Source organism: Rhinatrema bivittatum, chromosome 3 (genome assembly GCF_901001135.1).
Source record: "Rhinatrema bivittatum chromosome 3, aRhiBiv1.1, whole genome shotgun sequence".
Taxonomy (NCBI): Eukaryota; Metazoa; Chordata; class Amphibia; order Gymnophiona; family Rhinatrematidae; genus Rhinatrema; species Rhinatrema bivittatum.
In genome coordinates, this window is record NC_042617.1 from 66,598,601 (window position 1) to 66,615,598 (window position 16,998).

Genomic DNA, 16,998 nt, shown 5'->3' on the forward strand with positions numbered 1-16,998 from the left:
TGCCACCAGAAATATAGTGATGAAGGATAAGTCCTTGCGAGATGCTTATTTGATAAGGTCTCAAGTAGGAGCTCTATTTAAGCCTAACACCAGGATGAGATCCCAAGAAAGGACCACTGATCAAAACAAAGGTCTGAGATACATTATACCCTTCAAATAGCATATCACATCCGGATGCACTACCACCTAAGAATCTTGAATTCTTTCCCTATAACATAAGGCTGCCCCCCCTTAACCTTCAGGCAACTGAGACACAGCCTTTTCTGGGAAGCCATTCTGTAGGAAAGATAAGTGGAATAGATGCTCTGAAAGAAGAAGAAACTGTTACTGACATCAGGCATCAAACATCCTCTGGACCCAAACATATGCTAAAGAAGTGGATTGCTTCCTAGCTCTCAACATGGTCGCAATCACTAGGGACAACATACTTCTCTTATGCAAGACAGCCTTTTCAATGGCCAAATTATAAGAGAGAATTAGCTGGGCCTTGTTGTAATGGGCCCTTGTCTGTCACCACTGTAGAGGTTCTTCCACCCTGAGCCACCATGGTGTAGCTAAGGGTGAAGAACCACTACAGTGGCCGACAGATGTATTATGGTCTCCTTACCCAATTCAGGACTACCATTATACCAAGGGCAGATGATTCTCTATTCTTAGCACTCTTCCTATGAGTTTCCACAACGGAAACACACAGAGAAGGGCCTCCAGACACAGTTGAATCAGAGCATCTATTCCAGGGCTTCCCAAACTGTTAGCCAATGTGACCAAATTTTAGTCACCCTCTATGGACTATAAAATATGAACAGAATTACTCCCATATCCATCCTGGATTACCAGGGCCTTCACAAGGAGGAGATGCTATGTTAGTTACCACCACATTTTTATAGTAGAAGGGTAAAGGACCATATTATTTTTGATGATTTATTTCAGTCCTCAAGACCTCAAGAGGGATCCATCCTAATTCCTCTCAAATTGGTTAAAATAACGAATTAAAGGGGACCATAATTCTATAAAATTTAGGTAAGGAATCACGTCGCAAGGCCGTCAGTTTCTCCATGTACCAGACATGTCTCAAAATTTATGGCATAACTGAGACATTCCTGGTGGGATGATTGCCTTCCACTGCGCCGAAATCAACATTTTGGCAACCGTCGTGAGGTATACAAAGACTTTACGCGGCTCGTCATCAAGCAAGGGGCACGGAGCCCGCAACAGCCAGTACTCTGCCTGTAGCGGCACCTTTACCCCTAGTACTGTCTCAGCCATGTTGGCAAAGGGACCAGAATTGCTGTATCCTAGGACAAGCCCACCACATATGGACCTTCCATTTTAATACATGCTTAACCATACATTTCACAAAACAACATATTCAGTCACCTCTGGAAGATATAGCTTAGAAGAAAGTTAGTTATAGCCCAAAACAGCAGTAATATAACTTTACTGTGTTTCCTAGAAGGCATGGGGTAACCTGCACAGAGCAGGGACACAATTCCATGAGATATGCAAGAAAGCATTGGGGTAATCTGTACAGAGCATCAGTTAAAACCCTAAAAAACAGCGTACAACTTTAAGAGGTTGGATGAGGAACATGAGGGAAGGGGAAAGAGGGTGTGGTGGGTACTGAGCTCCATATGGTTATATGTGCATATATCCAAAGTGGAGAAAATCACTATTGGACAGCCATTTTGGTCTTTATCTTCATTTACTATGTTACAATGCTGTCCAGATTGCATGAGAGCTTCCACAGGGGTTAGGAAAAAGAGGGACACTTAATATGTGATTTACTCAACCTCTCAAGAGTTGGTGACATAGGGGATTTGAATTTGCACTCAAGCTTTCTTCTGAGCATTTGTTTAATGTTGTAATCACACATTGCTTTCCTCCTTACCTAACTCTTGCCCAATTTCACTTACCGTAGAGGTAACTGCTGCAGGGCTGCAATGATACAATGCACTCTGCCGTACATGGGGAAGAGAGCCGCTGCTTGTAACAAGGATCTTTCAGCTTGGGAGATCTCATTCTCAAGACTACCCAGCAAACAAGAGACAACTGAAACAAAAGCATGAAATACACTTAAGAACAATCCACTTCTACACACTGAACCCTTTGCATAACACGGTCATTTGTCAATTTCTATTGGCTGATCAATCATTCTATGAAGTTGTTTGTTTTTTGTGGCGGGACTATTTGATTTATTACAGCGTGTCTAAAAAAAAAAAAGACTTATAAGGCTTATAAGACTTATAAGGAAGAAAAAATAAGAACTTTAGGCAAGTTGCAAGATAGGTGCTTCACTTATTGTCGGCATCAAAATTAAAATTGAGAACGTATGAAGATGGTACCTCCGTTCACCCAGTAAATAGCAAAATGTTACTATAAAGCCAGGAAATACAGCTTAAAACAGAATACTGTTTAAATGCTTTCATTTAGAAGTTGTTTTTCAAATGAATATCTGGAGGTTAACAAGAGTAAAGAAATTGAATGTGGATTTAACGAAAAGATTTTAAGAAAAAAGTTACAAACAAAAAAAGGAGTTATAAGACCGGTGATTGCAACAACTGGCTAATCAGTTTCTGTAAATTATCAGATTCCTTGCCAGTACTGAGGTCTTTTCCTCCTATTTAAAAAAATATATACAACCTAAATAAAAAATAAAAAAGAGAATATTATTGTGCTTACATAAATAGGGATGTGAATCGTTTTAGGACGATTAAAATTATCGTCCGATAATTTTAATATCGTCTTAAACCGTTATGGAACACAATACAATACAGATTCTAACGATTTATCGTTATAAATCGTTAGAATCGTGAGCCGGCACACTAAAACCCCCTAAAACCCACCCCCGACCCTTTAAATTAAATCCCCCACCCTCCCGAACCCCCCCCAAATAACTTAAATAACCTGCGGGTCCAGCGGCGGTCCGGAACGGCAGCGGTCCGGAACGGGCTCCTGCTCTGAATCTTGTCGTCTTCAGCCGGCGCCATTTTCCAAAATGGCGCCGAAAAATGGCGGCGGCCATAGACGAAAAAGATTGGACGGCAGGAGGTCCTTCCGGACCCCCGCTGGACTTTTGGCAAATCTCGTGGGGGTAGGAGGCCCCCCACAAGCTGGCCAAAAGTTCCTGGAGGTCCAGCGGGGGTCAGGGAGCGATTTCCCGCCGCGAATTGTTTTCGTACGGAAAATGGCGCCGGCAGGAGATCGACTGCAGGAGGTCGTTCAGCGAGGGTTCCGGCGCCTCGCTGAACGACCTCCTGCAGTCGATCTCCTGCCGGCGCCATTTTCCGTACGAAAACGATTCGCGGCGGGAAATCGCTCCCTGACCCCCGCTGGACCTCCAGGAACTTTTGGCCAGCTTGTGGGGGGCCTCCTGACCCCCACGAGACTTGCCAAAAGTCCAGCGGGGGGTCCGGAAGGACCTCCTGCCGTCCAATCTTTTTCGTCTATGGCCGCCGCCATTTTTCGGCGCCATTTTGGAAAATGGCGCCGGCTGAAGACGACAAGATTCAGAGCAGGAGCCCTTTCCGGACCGCTGCCGTTCCGGACCGCCGCTGGACCCGCAGGTTATTTAAGTTATTTGGGGGGGGGGTTCGGGAGGGTGGGGGATTTAATTTAAAGGGTCGGGGGTGGGTTTTAGGGGGTTTTAATGTGCCGGTTTTTCGATTTTTCGATTTTTCACGATTTTTAACGATTTTTCACGATATTTTACCCCCCCAAACGGCAACAATACGATTCCCTCCCCCTCCCAGCCGAAATCGATCGTTAAGACGATCGAGGACACGATTCACATCCCTATACATAAATAAAGGAAAGCATTTTAACTGTTTGCAACAACTTCACAAAATTGCTTGAGACTTATATCAACTATCAGTTTGATGTACTAGTCATTGTTGTTTATGTTATATTTCAGATCCAAAAGTACCAAAAGAGCAAGGTAATCCCACAACAAAATGAGCAGATGATGTTGCTCATTCTCTCTGTCCCTGAGATGGGGTGTGTAGCTCCTAAAAGCTGGTCGTTTCACCTTACATCAGTTTTTTCTATTTTTTGTTTTATCTGATTTTCATATTAAACATTATTTCCACATATTCAAGTGGATTAACATAGCAATCACACTATTTTTTTCCCCTTCAGAAACAAAATGAGACCCCACCAGATTGTCACAGGAGCTACAGTTTGACCTTACGGTGCAAGACAGAAGAGAAGTGATCATCGTTCACTGTTTCCCAAATAGCAGACATCCACCCTGTTAAACAGAATGAACCGGCATCTTCTCATGGATGAAAGAAAATTTGGTCTCACCTACAAAATTTTCTTTCCTCGAGTTCTACCAGACCATTCGAGATTTTCCACCTAACAGTACATGAAGATAGAGAAAAACTAGAAAACTGAACTGCCCTAGATAAAGGTCTCATGCAGCCTGCAGCTTTCCAATATTTCTGTATCAAAGCAACAAATAAATATTTTCCCCTGACGAGCAGGGGAATTGATAACTGCCCTTGACTGAATTGAATCCTCTCTAAACTGAGGACCTAATATCAAACTTAACAGAGTAACATATTATCTGGCTGAAAAAAAATCATTTCTTCTGATAAGCAGGCAATGCTTAAATTTGCTTGGGTTACTGGACTGGTCTGCAGTTAACACCAAATTATCTCTTCCTTTTTGTCCCACCAGATCAGTCCAGATGCACGGGATGTACTCAAGCAACACTTAAACTAGGAGGGAGCTACCCATGCCTGCCCTCAAGCCTACTCCAAAAGCAGCAGCATCTGTAGCACAAACATCTAAGCAGCAATGCCTGGAAAAGAAATGCAAGGAACCCCAAATCACAGTCTTGCAAATCTCCTATGGTGAAACCAAAAATTGTTTTAAAAAAGTTGAACTTAAAACAATTTGTGGACATTTGCATAAGTAGGAGTATGATGATAAGTGACGTAGGTACACTTAATGGGTAAGGTGTACCCTATATGGGGTGAATTTTAAAAGAGCTGCTTGCATTAAGAGGCCCATTTTCATGAGTACCTAGGCCGAGTGCGAGCAACTCATATTTTAAAACGGTCCATTTATGAGCAGATATGCGTATGTGCAAGCAACCCAACACACGGGAAAAAAAAAAAGATTTATTTATTTATTTAACAGTTTTATATACCGACCTTCATAGTAAATAACCATATCGGATCGGTTTACAATTAACAAGAGTAAAACTGGGGTAACTATTCAAGTAAACGAAAGATAAACAGTAGGTAGGAATGAGTCAAAGTTACAATCAATAGGGAAGAGAACTTGGAAGCTTGCAACAAGCTGGAAAGAAGATAAGGCAGGAAATAAATAGTGATACCATAGGGCGTACATAGGTTAAAGCTTAATGGTGCTTTAACCTGGGAGAGTCAGAGTCCATTCGTGAGTATAATCACCATAACGGGTAAGCGTGAAGGACAACTAGTGATTGTCTGGTGGGTCGGCGAAGGCTTGGTGAAAGATGGCAGAGTAAGGGTATGTCAGGGGCGTTCCAGGGTGGTGGGGGGGTCAACATTTACACATGTAAATAAGGATTTTAGATCCCACACCCGCAGCACGCGCCCGGCTGTTACCCACGCTTATTTACTTCTGCTCTTGAAGAAGTGTAAGTCATAAGAAAACTACTTTTAGGCTTAAAACAACTGGGTGAGGGGTCTGGGTAAACTGGGGGGGAGTGCAGGCTGAAGAACTAAAAGGGTCTGGTTGACCTAGAGATAAGACTGGGCAAATTGGTGGACTAAAGGGTCAAACTGGCTATTTCTTTCACACGTGCACGTTTTCAGATTTGCTTAGCTGCATACATTTAAGCCAATAAATTCCTAAAGAAGATAACGCGAATAACAGTTACTCATTTAACCGCTTAAAATTAGGAGCACACATACGCACACTAGGTGTATTTTAAGTAGTACACACATACTTGCGCAGATGATTTAAAATGTCTGCGTATGTGCGCTCACATATGCATACACACACATATATAGCTGCCCGCATGCTTATTTTAAAGTTACCCTCCCTGAGAATACTCCCCTTATGCTTTAATATATTCTAAGTCATTATGGTGGTCATTTTGTTATATTCCCAGTGACATTTCTAGTATTATTCATTTTCACTTTGGTGGTTGGTTCTTTGATCTTGCGAGTTAATATTTTCACCTTCAAGGATTTTAAATTAATTTTCTCTGCTATTTTTTTTAATTTGTCGATAAGATACAAATACTTTTCCTTTGTATATATTTGTCTTTTTCTTTCATTCTTGGTCTCTCTCCAAAAATGGGTTACAGAACTGTTTCCAATACCTTTGTTTTTATGGCATCTGTAAGTCCTATAAAGAAGCATTTGTTGTCTTTTTTTTTTCTTTCAAACAAACCATTATATTTCTTTCAATCTGCATACTTTATTGTAAATTTGGAAAATTTAATACATATAAAGCTAAAAAAAAGAACTAACCAACTAATGTGTTCTTCTCCATGGTGCTCGCAGCCAAGCTCTGATCCAAATGAAGTTCTGGCATGGGCTGCTGATTCCGTATGCATGTGCATAGAGCTGCCGTTAATCCCTGATGATACACTAAGAAATTCAGCAGGTATGAAGCGGTGACACAGTCAAAGTGCTTTGCGCTCGTGCTCAGATCCAATGCGGCCTGCACTAATGCAGTGAGTCTTTCAGAGTCCTGATGCAAAGCAAAGTGTCAACAGTCAATAAAACTCTTCTCTTTACAGTGGTTATGTGTGATAGAATTGAGAGGTTCTTTACTCAAACCTATCTGTCATTGTACAGCACCATTTAAATCCACTCAGAACAGAGGTATAGTAAGAACCATGGTTCTGTGGATTACATATAAACAGAAAAAGGTAATAAGTATATCCAAAAAAGAATGGGAAGAAAAAGATCAGAAAACAAACTTTGTGTTCAATCAGGACACAAGTCTACACTCATTTGAAATAAGATCAACATAGAGCCAGTCTGGTGAGTCAGTGGCAGTACTGCATGCTGCCATGCAATGGGAACTCTGAATCCCAAATCAGGTCTTCCACACCCCAGACCAGATGAGGAGGCTACAGACTGAGCAAGCTACCCTTATCTCAAAGAAATGAAAGAAAGAACATTGCGGGTGAAGTAGCCACCCTCTCAAAGTTAAACAGAATATAGGGGTGGGAAGAGAGAGTCGGCTCAGCCCACAATAAATTTTCTTTAATTTCTTGGAGGTAGAAGGGGGGGGGGGCACTTGGAGTGAAGGAGTAACCTAGTGATTAGAGCGCTGGACTCTGAACCAGGAAAGCCAGGGTTCAAATCCCACTGCCACTCCTCGTGACCTTAAGCAAGTCACTTCACCCTCAGATTGTAATCCGCTTTGAAATGGCAGAAAGGCGGAATATAAATCAAATAAACAAACCGTATTATTTTCTTTAATTTCTTGGGGGCAGTGTAGAAGAGGGCAGCTCGGCCCACATCACACATTTAATTTGCTTTCTGAGGATTAGGAGGAACGGGAGAGGAGGCCTGCTCAGCTGCTGGGCTAAGTTTTAGTTAACCAGCTAACTTTGGAACAGCAAATTTTCTAATCAGCGTTGACTGGAATCATTTTAGCCACACCCCCACAATGCCTGTTTTTATCGGGCTAAATTTTAGCTACGTAATGACTTAACCCATCCGTGAACAGAGGGAACTTTTTAAATACCACATTATTTCCAGCTAACTAAAAATGTTAGCCAGACAATAGCTTGAAATATCAAGCTATAGGTGTCGTTATTGCACATTAACTGGGACTAGCCCCCTAGGGGCTGTGACCGCTGTTTCTGTAGGATCTCCAGCCCACACTGGCTTGGGAAGCAGAAGATCTGAGTCAGGAATCTAATCCAGGGCCTCCAGTGAGCCACGTAAAATCCTAATCCAAAATCAGGAGGAAAGAGAAAACTGCAAAAAAATGGTAAATACAAAAGATAAAATAAAATCTTACCCAATGCAGGAGAAGTGTTGAGCCATGGGCAAGCATCAGAACCAAAGATTAAACCATAGGCAGCATGCATCAGATATGGAGAGGCTAAGCCTTCCCAAAAATAATGCACATGAAGCAGCAGAGCCCTAGTGAGAACCAGCACAAGTGTGGCAGCCACACCTGCCTGGTGCAGGGACTGAGAACGTGCTTGAGCCAGTGGGAAGTAATACAGAAGGCATCAGTAGGAAAAAACAAGAAAGACAGGAGCTGCACTGTGTGTGTGTGTGTCAGCCAGAGCCTCAAAAGAGAGCATGAGACACAACGAGCCTGAGCAATGGAGAGACAGCATGAGACCAGACCAACTAAAGGAGGGAGAGCAAGGACAAGACATCAACTATGGGACTGAGGGGATAAGAGACAAGCCAGCCTGAAGGAGGGTGACCATGTGCAAGACATGCACTGCGGGGCTGAGAGGGCAGCAGCAGCCCAAACATTCATTTAGCCTGCTAACTTCTGAGTTGGCCGACTAAATGCTTTTGAATATGGACCTCCAAGAAAATAATTTCCAATGTTATACAATACCTGTCTGTAGACAACAGTATCTGGCAGTTTCCTCAGAAGTTCAAAGGCAAGAAGTTTCACTTCCTCAAAGCTGTTGGTGAAACATTCCAAGAGCACTTCGACATGGGCATCAGTAACTGCAGCTGCCAGCTGAAAAACCTGTTGATACTGACCTATTTTTAAGGGACAGGAAAAGGATTTTCAATCTAATTATTTAAAATTCTTTTATATTCCACCTAATCCAACACAAAACCATACTAAACAGATTACAAATTTAAAACACTGAATCACAGACAAACAACATAAAACAATCTTAAAACAACCTTAATAAAAACAGCAGTAAACTTAAAACAGCTAAGCAAAGACTTGCTGAAACAAATACACTCAACATTTTAAGAAATCATTTCTATCTTATAATCCCAAGAATTCCTTCGGAAAAATGTTTCTTACCTGATAATTTCCTTTTCTTGGGTCCAGCCAAACCAGTCCAGATACAAAGGTTTATACTCCCCTACCAACAGACGGAGAGAGAACGGGTTTGCTAATATGTGGGCAAGGGCAAAGGTGTCTGACTGAGGTGACCAATTCATGGTCTGCTATTGGAGGGGATTCTAAAAAATTTGTGATCATGCTGGACCTCACCTCAGCCTACCAGTCACAAGGAAATGAGCAAATCAAAAAAATCAAATTCTCAAGAATTTCCTGAGGATGTATGCCAATAACAGGCAGGACGACTGGGCCATCCTTCTACCACGGGCAGAATTCTCACATAATAACCACAAGCAGTTCCACTGGGTCATCACCTTTTCAAGTTGTCTATGGCAAGCACACTAATGTTCTTCTTCCTCTTCCACTCTCAGGGAATGGCCCAGCAGCCCATATCACAAGTAAGGAACTCAAAAAAACTTCTGGTAAAGGACCAACCAACTGATCACTAAGGCAGCAAGCCAATTCAAAAAGCAGGATGAAAAAATTAAAATCAACCCCACAAGGGGGGAAGGAGAGGGGAGAGAGACCCCGAGAAGGTCTGCAACAACGGCACCTGTTTGATCCAGGTGCGGTAGGCTTCAAAACCGCCCTTTCCTGCGGCGCGCGGCTTGGTCTGGAAACTGCACCCTTAAACTTTTGGATTTCTGTGAGTAAAACTTTTTCTTTATAGTAAAAATCTCTCTCCTACTCTCTGAACACCCCCGTCAGGCAATTTCCTAAAATAGTAGTTAATAGTCCTAGGGTTATACGAAGTAGATCCCTGAGTGAATTTTCAATTCAAAGTACTTATGCTACATTCCAAAAGGAAAGCGAGGATCAGGGAGCCTGAGACTGGAGTCCCTGCCTCGGATATCCTTCAACCAAAAATCGAGGGGTTCATGTTTCCGGTAGTGGCTACTACAACTCCGCGGCAGTCCTTGGCGTTCAATCCAGAGGAGCGGCTGGAGCATTCGTCAGACATACAGGTCACCTTAAGTCCCGGAGCTCAGTCTACCCCCCCCCCCCCCCCCCCCCCCCCGTTTCCCTCAGAAGTTTTATTCCCGGAATCCGGAGCAGCGGGGTTCACGGAGGGCTTAATACCGGGGGAAGGAATTTCAACTCCCCCTGTAATAAAAGCCTCTACTCCTAGAGAGGAAAAAGGAACATCGAGGGAATTAAGAAGTTTAATTGAAAACCAAGAATCTAAGTTTAATTTACTTTGCCCAGCTATTCCTAAGCCTACTGAAGTCACAACGGACTCTATATGGACTGCAATAATGGTATTAGAAAAATCGGTGTCCTCCTTTGTAGATGTTACTTCTAGTGTGGTGGGGAAAATTCAGCCTATGGAATCTAATATCTCCCTGAATACGCAAAATATTGCTAAATTAGATCAGAAAGTTATTACCTTGCATAATAACCAAGTACAATTAATTAAATCTGATATGATACAACAAAGAAAATTGGAAAATATAGAAAATTCCATTAGATATTTAAATCTTCGTATTCTAAATTTCCCATTACTTGAAAAGATATCTCCTTTAGAAATGTTTAAAAAGTATTTATTGGAAGTGTTAAAATTCCTAAAGAGCTGATGCCCACATTAGCTAAAGTATATATGACTAAGACGGTTTCGACAGTATCTAAGGAATGTGTACCTGAACCAGAGCTAGATTTAACACAATTCCTAGAAACATCTATGGAAGCAAAGATTAGCAAGAGAGGAACCTTGTTTATACAATGTGTATTTGCACAAGACAGAGAAATGATACTTAAAGCTTTTTTCCGCAATAAGAAGCTGCCTTTTTTGGGTCAGTCCATATGGGTCTTTCCAGATATTACACACTCCACTCAGGAGCGAAGGAAAAAGTTTATTCTGATGCGAGCCGAAGTAGTTGGTATGGGAGCAAAGTTTAGTTTTAGGTTCCCTTGCCAATGTATAGTGAATAGACAGGGTGTTAAAAATGTATATTTTGAACCTGATCAATTACGGAATTTTTTAGACTCTAGTGCCTTGGAGAATTCAAGTTAGAACTATCTTGATTACGATGTAATTAAGTGATATGTAACGCTAATTCCTCTAGCTCTATTATTTTCTTTTATGTTATTATTTCAAACTCTTTCATCGCTCAGATTAGGAATTGTCTTTCGTTTCATTAATATTACATAGTAATTTTTGCAGTTTGATTTAGTTTGATTTATAATAGAATTTGTTTCTTGTGCCATGTAATTGTGGTATAATGTGAAATTGAGGAAACTGTGAAATTTAACTGTATTTTTCAAAAATATACCTGTATTGATGGTTAAAATTCTATAAATAAACAATTTAAAAAAAATTAAAAATTAAAAAAAAAAAAATCAGCCCCACAATTTATCCCGGGGGACCTAGTGCGGCTAAGCATGCAAAATGTATGCCTCAAGATGCCTACCATTTGCTTCATGCCTAGATTCATCAAGCCATTCCCCATCCTGCAACAAGTGTGGACTTTGACATACCGGATTAAGAAATCCTCCACATTACAGGTACTTATATTGTTTCATGTATCACTTTTAAAGCCATTGATCCTCTCCTGGCCTTCATGACGACTGCCGAAACCTCCAGAAACAGTCTTTGATTAGCACATTAGCTATGAAGTACAGGAGATCTTGGACTCTAGGACATGATGAAACCAAGTCGAGTATCTAATTGTGTGGAAGGGTTACAGCCACAAAGAAAATTTGTGGGAACCAGCATTCAACCTTTAGGTCCCCCAATTGCTGAAGGAATTCTATCTATGCTACCCTCAGAATCCCAAGCCTAGAAGCCTAAAGAGTGGGCTTAAGAGGAAGGGTACTGTTAAGTTTGGTGGCTCGCAGGATTTCCCTGTGAGGTTCCTTAATTTCCCAGGCCACCACCAACTCCTCCAGATACTGCACCAAATGCCTGATGCTCTCGCTGCTCCAGCACATCCTTTATCTTCTTTGTGGCAGACGCCACCTCTGCCAGCAGCCCTTAGACACGCGTGTATGCGCAGAACCCTCACTTCAAGGCTCCACAGTCGGAAACCAACCAGGCGCCCAGAGAGGATGTCAACACTGGCTGGGTAATTAACCTGGCTCTTATTTCCAGCCAGCGCCTCAGCAACAGATCTCCTGATATTCTAGCAGTGCATGTTGCCAGAGTTCATGTTTCCTTGCCTTACGCTGATCTGCCCTGTAGTGTCCATACAGCCTCCATGCTTGCCAGCCCCTCTTCTTGTGCTCCGCCTGCCACTGACCTTAGCCTGCACATAGACTATTCTTGCTACTGCCTGCCCCGATCATCACCTGGATTCTGACCACTCCTGTCTGCTGCCTGCCCTGAACCAGCCCTGATTCTGGACTCTGCTGAACCCTCAGGGACCCTCGCCTATGTCCTGCCGTCCCCCAGAACCCAAGAGCTCAACCCCCAGGTAAAGGGGTTGGTATAGATGAAGCTCTTATCCAGTCCATCACAGGGTTCATCTGCCTGCTGCTGGTGTGGACCTAGGGGGCCTGCTGCACCACACCAGAAGGGTCCACCTTTCCTAACAAAAGTCTTCACCAGATCTGTGATTCTGGATGGAGCAAATAGGATCCGACATTTCCAGATGTAGAGGGGGGTCCCCAAATTCAGAAGCTTCAACTTTTGTGTTGATGGCACTGAGGAATTTGCAGAGTGTCAGAGCTGTGGAACTTCTCCATTTTCCAAGTCCAGTCACCAGCCATTTGTAGCAGATGTCATAGCCTTTGTAGACATGTTGTGACCACAAACAATCTTTGCAGTTGCCCATGGCCTTCTTGGAAACAGACATCTTCTGTTCCATTAGTTTGGGGTTTATTTTAATATAGTACTGAAATGTCTATTTGAGAGGCTGCCAAGGCAGCAAGAAAAAGTTATCAACAATGCCAAAAGGGAGAAAATGAAAATTTTAAGAGAGAAGATACATATACATGTGGAAGCTCAGACAAAAAAGACCGAGGGGCTCATGAGGCAGCACATGCATGGGAACTCCTGCACTTGCTCAGTAGTAAAACGTTACTGAGCTAGAGAAATGGTTTGTTTGGCGATATCCGATGACATCACCCTATGTGTCATGGATAATTCAGTCCTGCTTGTTGACAGAGAACACTAGGACTAGGAGGACAACCCATGAAACTAGCATACAACAGATTAAAAAAATCATAGGAAGTATTTTTTTACTCAGTGCACATTAAAGCTATGGAATCTGTTGACAGAGGATGTGGTCAAATACATAGTGGAATTCAAGAGAGGACTGGACAATTTCCGGAAGGAAAAGTCCATAAACATTTATCAGGCAGACGTGGGAAAGTCAGTGCTTATCCCTGGGAGTGAAATACAAGAAATGGATAACCTTTCGGGGATCTGCTGGATACCTGATGCCTCTTTCAATGTTGGCCTCTTGATGCCATTGTCGCCGTGATGACATCTGCCTCATGCTCTCACTAGCAAAGCTGCAGTCAAAATGGCGCGTGCCGCGTTCTCCTTCACGGCTCAATCGATCGTGCCACTCTCCTGGCCTGGCTCCTACTCAGCACGCCAAGCCCTGCTGCACCAAGCTGCTCGATGCAACTTTCTGACTGCCGGGACGTTCACAGAGTCGCTTAACTAGGCTCACAGCTGCACCATTTTATTTTTTAAACTTTCTTAGTCAGCCGTACAAAGGATAGGCTCCCTGCCTGCAACAAATAGAGTACCCTGGGGAAAAAAAGACAGCCAGCACACTGAGACAGGACATAGACAGGGAAAGAAGATAGGCATACAGAAGTCCAAGGCTTCTTTACCCTACTGGAACTCCTTCCCTGTCAAGAGGAGGGAGACAGAACCAGCCTTCACCTCACTCCTTTCTTGTCAGTCCAGAACTCTCAATTGAGGGAGGGAGTGCTTGCTTTCACATCAGGAGGCTCACCTCAGGAGGTCCATCATGTTACCTGCCTCATCCTGGCAGGCCTACGTCCACAAGAATTTATGCATGTCCACCATCTGCTGGAGATGGAAAATACTGGCAGGCTGATGTCTGTCCAGAACTACACAGGAGTACATTAGTGAATCAGTGATCTCTATCTCCATCTGCTGATTGGAATGTACAACCCACTTGTGTGGACTGGCCTGCCTTGATGAAGCAGAATATATATATTTCTCATCACTGATCAATCGGCATTGTGTGTCCATTGTTCTCATCCAGCAAGTCTCTGCAAAAGCCAGATCTCAGTTTCTTTATCCATTAACTTTCCCTTATAAATTTTGTTTTGTCATACTTCAAACCTTTTCCGTTGGAAAGGAAACAGTAGAACTAGGGGTCACAAATGAAACTGCAGGTGGGGACCACTCAGAACAGTAAGGAAATATTTCTTCAGAGAGAGAGTATAGATGCTTGGAATGCCCTTCCGGAGTTGGTGGTGAGGATGAAAACAGTAAACGAGTTCAAGAGGGCAAGGGATAAACACTGTGGATCCCTAAAAGTTAGAGGTTCAAAATAAAGAAAAAGGAGTATGGGAGTAACCTGCATGGAGTGGCAGTTACTAACCTTAATCAGTAGGCATGGGATCACTACCATTAACTGATCACCCTTGATGATTTTTGTGCAACTGCCACATTGCTCTCTGCTTCAATAGCAAGGGGGGGGGGGGGAGAGATTAGATTCAGATGACAGCCAGAGCTGGGCCCCAACTTTTATGGTCTGAGCACAGATAAGCAGACAATAGGGAAAAAACACATGACTGCTTCTACAGCCAAGACCAAAACAAAGCATATTCTTCTATCTTATGGTTGATTGTGATGTAGGTATCTTAGGAATATTACTAATTTAATTCATTTCAATTTTTCAAATTTGGTTTATAATTAACTGCAAGCTCCACAGCAGACTGACTGTTCCTGCAAAATGACAAACCCCAAATCAAGGTTATTTTATTGGGCTGGTCACTGTGGCTCAGGCCATAGCACTGTAGATCCTGATTCAGAGTCCCTGCTGGGGATAGTCAAAACTAGGCAGACCAAAGAGGCCTGGGGAGAGGAGATGAAAGATGGCTGTCATTGCTGGCAAACAAGCAGTGCCAAGTCAGTTACCTAGTGCCACCCATAAGAACATAAGTTTTGCCATTCTGGGTCAGACCAAAGGTCCATCAAGCCTAGCCTCCCGTTTCTAACAGTGGCCAGTCCAGATCACAAAGAAAGCAAAAAGGGGGAAAAACCAAAATAAAAAGGATATGCTCTTCCTGGCCAAGTGTAGCAGGCCTAGGCAACTCCGGATCCATAATGCCACAAACAGGTCTAGTTTTCAGGATATCCACAATGAATATGTACGAGGTATATTTGCATGCACTGCCTCCACCGTATGCAAATATATTTTATTCATATTCATTGTGGATATCTTGTTTGTGGCACTTCAGGACTGGAGTTACTTACCCCTGAGGTACAATAATATACTTTAATGTTGCTTGTGCATATAAAGCAGAATTCAGGCCAGGAAATTTCAACAAGTATGAAGCACCATTTTCACCAGTGCAGTTTGCAAAAGCCAGACAGTTCAGTATATTTTATATAACTCAATGTTACTAAAGCCTTTTCATTTGATTTACTGGCTCCCAGTTAGGTTTTACCTTTAGAATGGTACTGAGGTAACTTTACTGCTTTAGTTTTAGACACTAGTAATATCAGAACTGTAGATTTTTTATATTTCATCATATTTTGAAAATACACAAAAGCACTCCACTCTTCAACTCCTCTATCACACCTCCTTCATCTCCCTCTTTCCACCTCTCACATCTCCTCTTCTTCCACCTAAAACCTCTACTGAAGATCAAATCAGTTGGCTGATCTGTATGTTACACAAGGCAGCAATGGTCGGGCAATCTAAACTATATGGGTATCAGGCTGTATTATCCAAGACGATTGCTTTATGACAACCATGTAATGTCTCCCTGAAATGAACATTATAATACAACTTGTCAGCCTCTTGCTTTGTTCACCAGCTACCGTGCACTCAGCAAGCTGAACGTATATATAAACAGATCATTCACCAAGTCAGATATCTCACCTTCTGGAATGCAAAATATATCAGCTATTGACCCTAAAATAGTCAAAGCAGAAAATCGGGTCGGATGCGATGAGCCAGGAAACAGTGCTTCGAAAAGACTATTACTGATAGCCAACATGAAGCCCTAGAAATGAAAAAGGGTAAGCATAAGTTTCCATAGATTAACCCTACACTACTTTCACCTTGACAAGTTCTTGAGGCTAGGCAATTTAAAGATAGTATGCACATTTCTAACCTGGGGCTTAGCATACCATGCATACAATATCACATCATTACAAAAGAACAAAGTAGTCAATATTCAGATGGTTTGTCCTGTTAATTTCAGGACTCAGCTGGACAAACCACTACTTTTAAATTTCCTGCTCTCTGTCTCCAATATATCTGGTTAACAGTTTAACCATATAAAAATGAACTTGATATGTTGGAGGCAGAGAGCAGGACAGAGTTAAAGTAGCTGGATGACTTATCAGGATAACTCCAATAGTCATGCCAGAGAGCAGTCCTTGAATTAGCCGGATAAGTTTATCTGGCTAACTAGGACTTTATTCAGCTATATTCAACAGAGCACCTAATCAGCACCACATAGCAGATGTCGGCTGAAAAAGATCTCTGTGGTCCATCCAGTCTGCCCAGCAATCTTTTGTTTTGTTTATTCTTAGGGTAATTGTTGCTCTGTGCAGGTTACCTCAGTCAGCATGGGTTACTCCTTCTTCATCTCCATTTAGCCACTAGGAACCCTGTGTTTATCCCTTGCCGTTTTGAACTCCATTACTGTCTTTGTCCTTACAGCCTCTTCCAGAAGGGCATTCCATACATCCTCAACCCTTTCCATGAAGAAATACTTCCTGATGTTAGTCCTGACTTGATCCCCTTGGACCTTCATATTATGACACACTGTTCTACAGCTTTCTTCTCATCAAAAGGTTTAATTCCTTAAAAGTTTATATTGTATCCCCCT

At 42.4% G+C, this 16,998-nt stretch overlaps 1 protein-coding gene across 5 annotated transcripts in view; it reads right to left on the reverse strand.

The window, feature by feature from the left end:
* The window catches only part of THADA (THADA armadillo repeat containing), an 828,919-nt gene that overhangs the window by 715,826 nt on the left and 96,095 nt on the right, over positions 1-16,998 (reverse strand). For all 5 annotated transcript variants that reach the window (XR_003855359.1, XM_029593321.1, XM_029593322.1 and 2 more), the window contains exons 15-18: positions 16,041-16,164; positions 8,539-8,690; positions 6,468-6,690; positions 1,914-2,049 (exon numbers count right to left, since the gene is read on the reverse strand). Coding sequence is in view for 4 of the 5 variants with exons in the window: in XM_029593321.1 (XP_029449181.1) it covers positions 1,914-2,049; positions 6,468-6,690; positions 8,539-8,690; positions 16,041-16,164 (635 nt within the window). In the remaining variant the exon portion in view is untranslated. The remainder of the gene's footprint in view (positions 1-1,913; positions 2,050-6,467; positions 6,691-8,538; positions 8,691-16,040; positions 16,165-16,998) is intronic.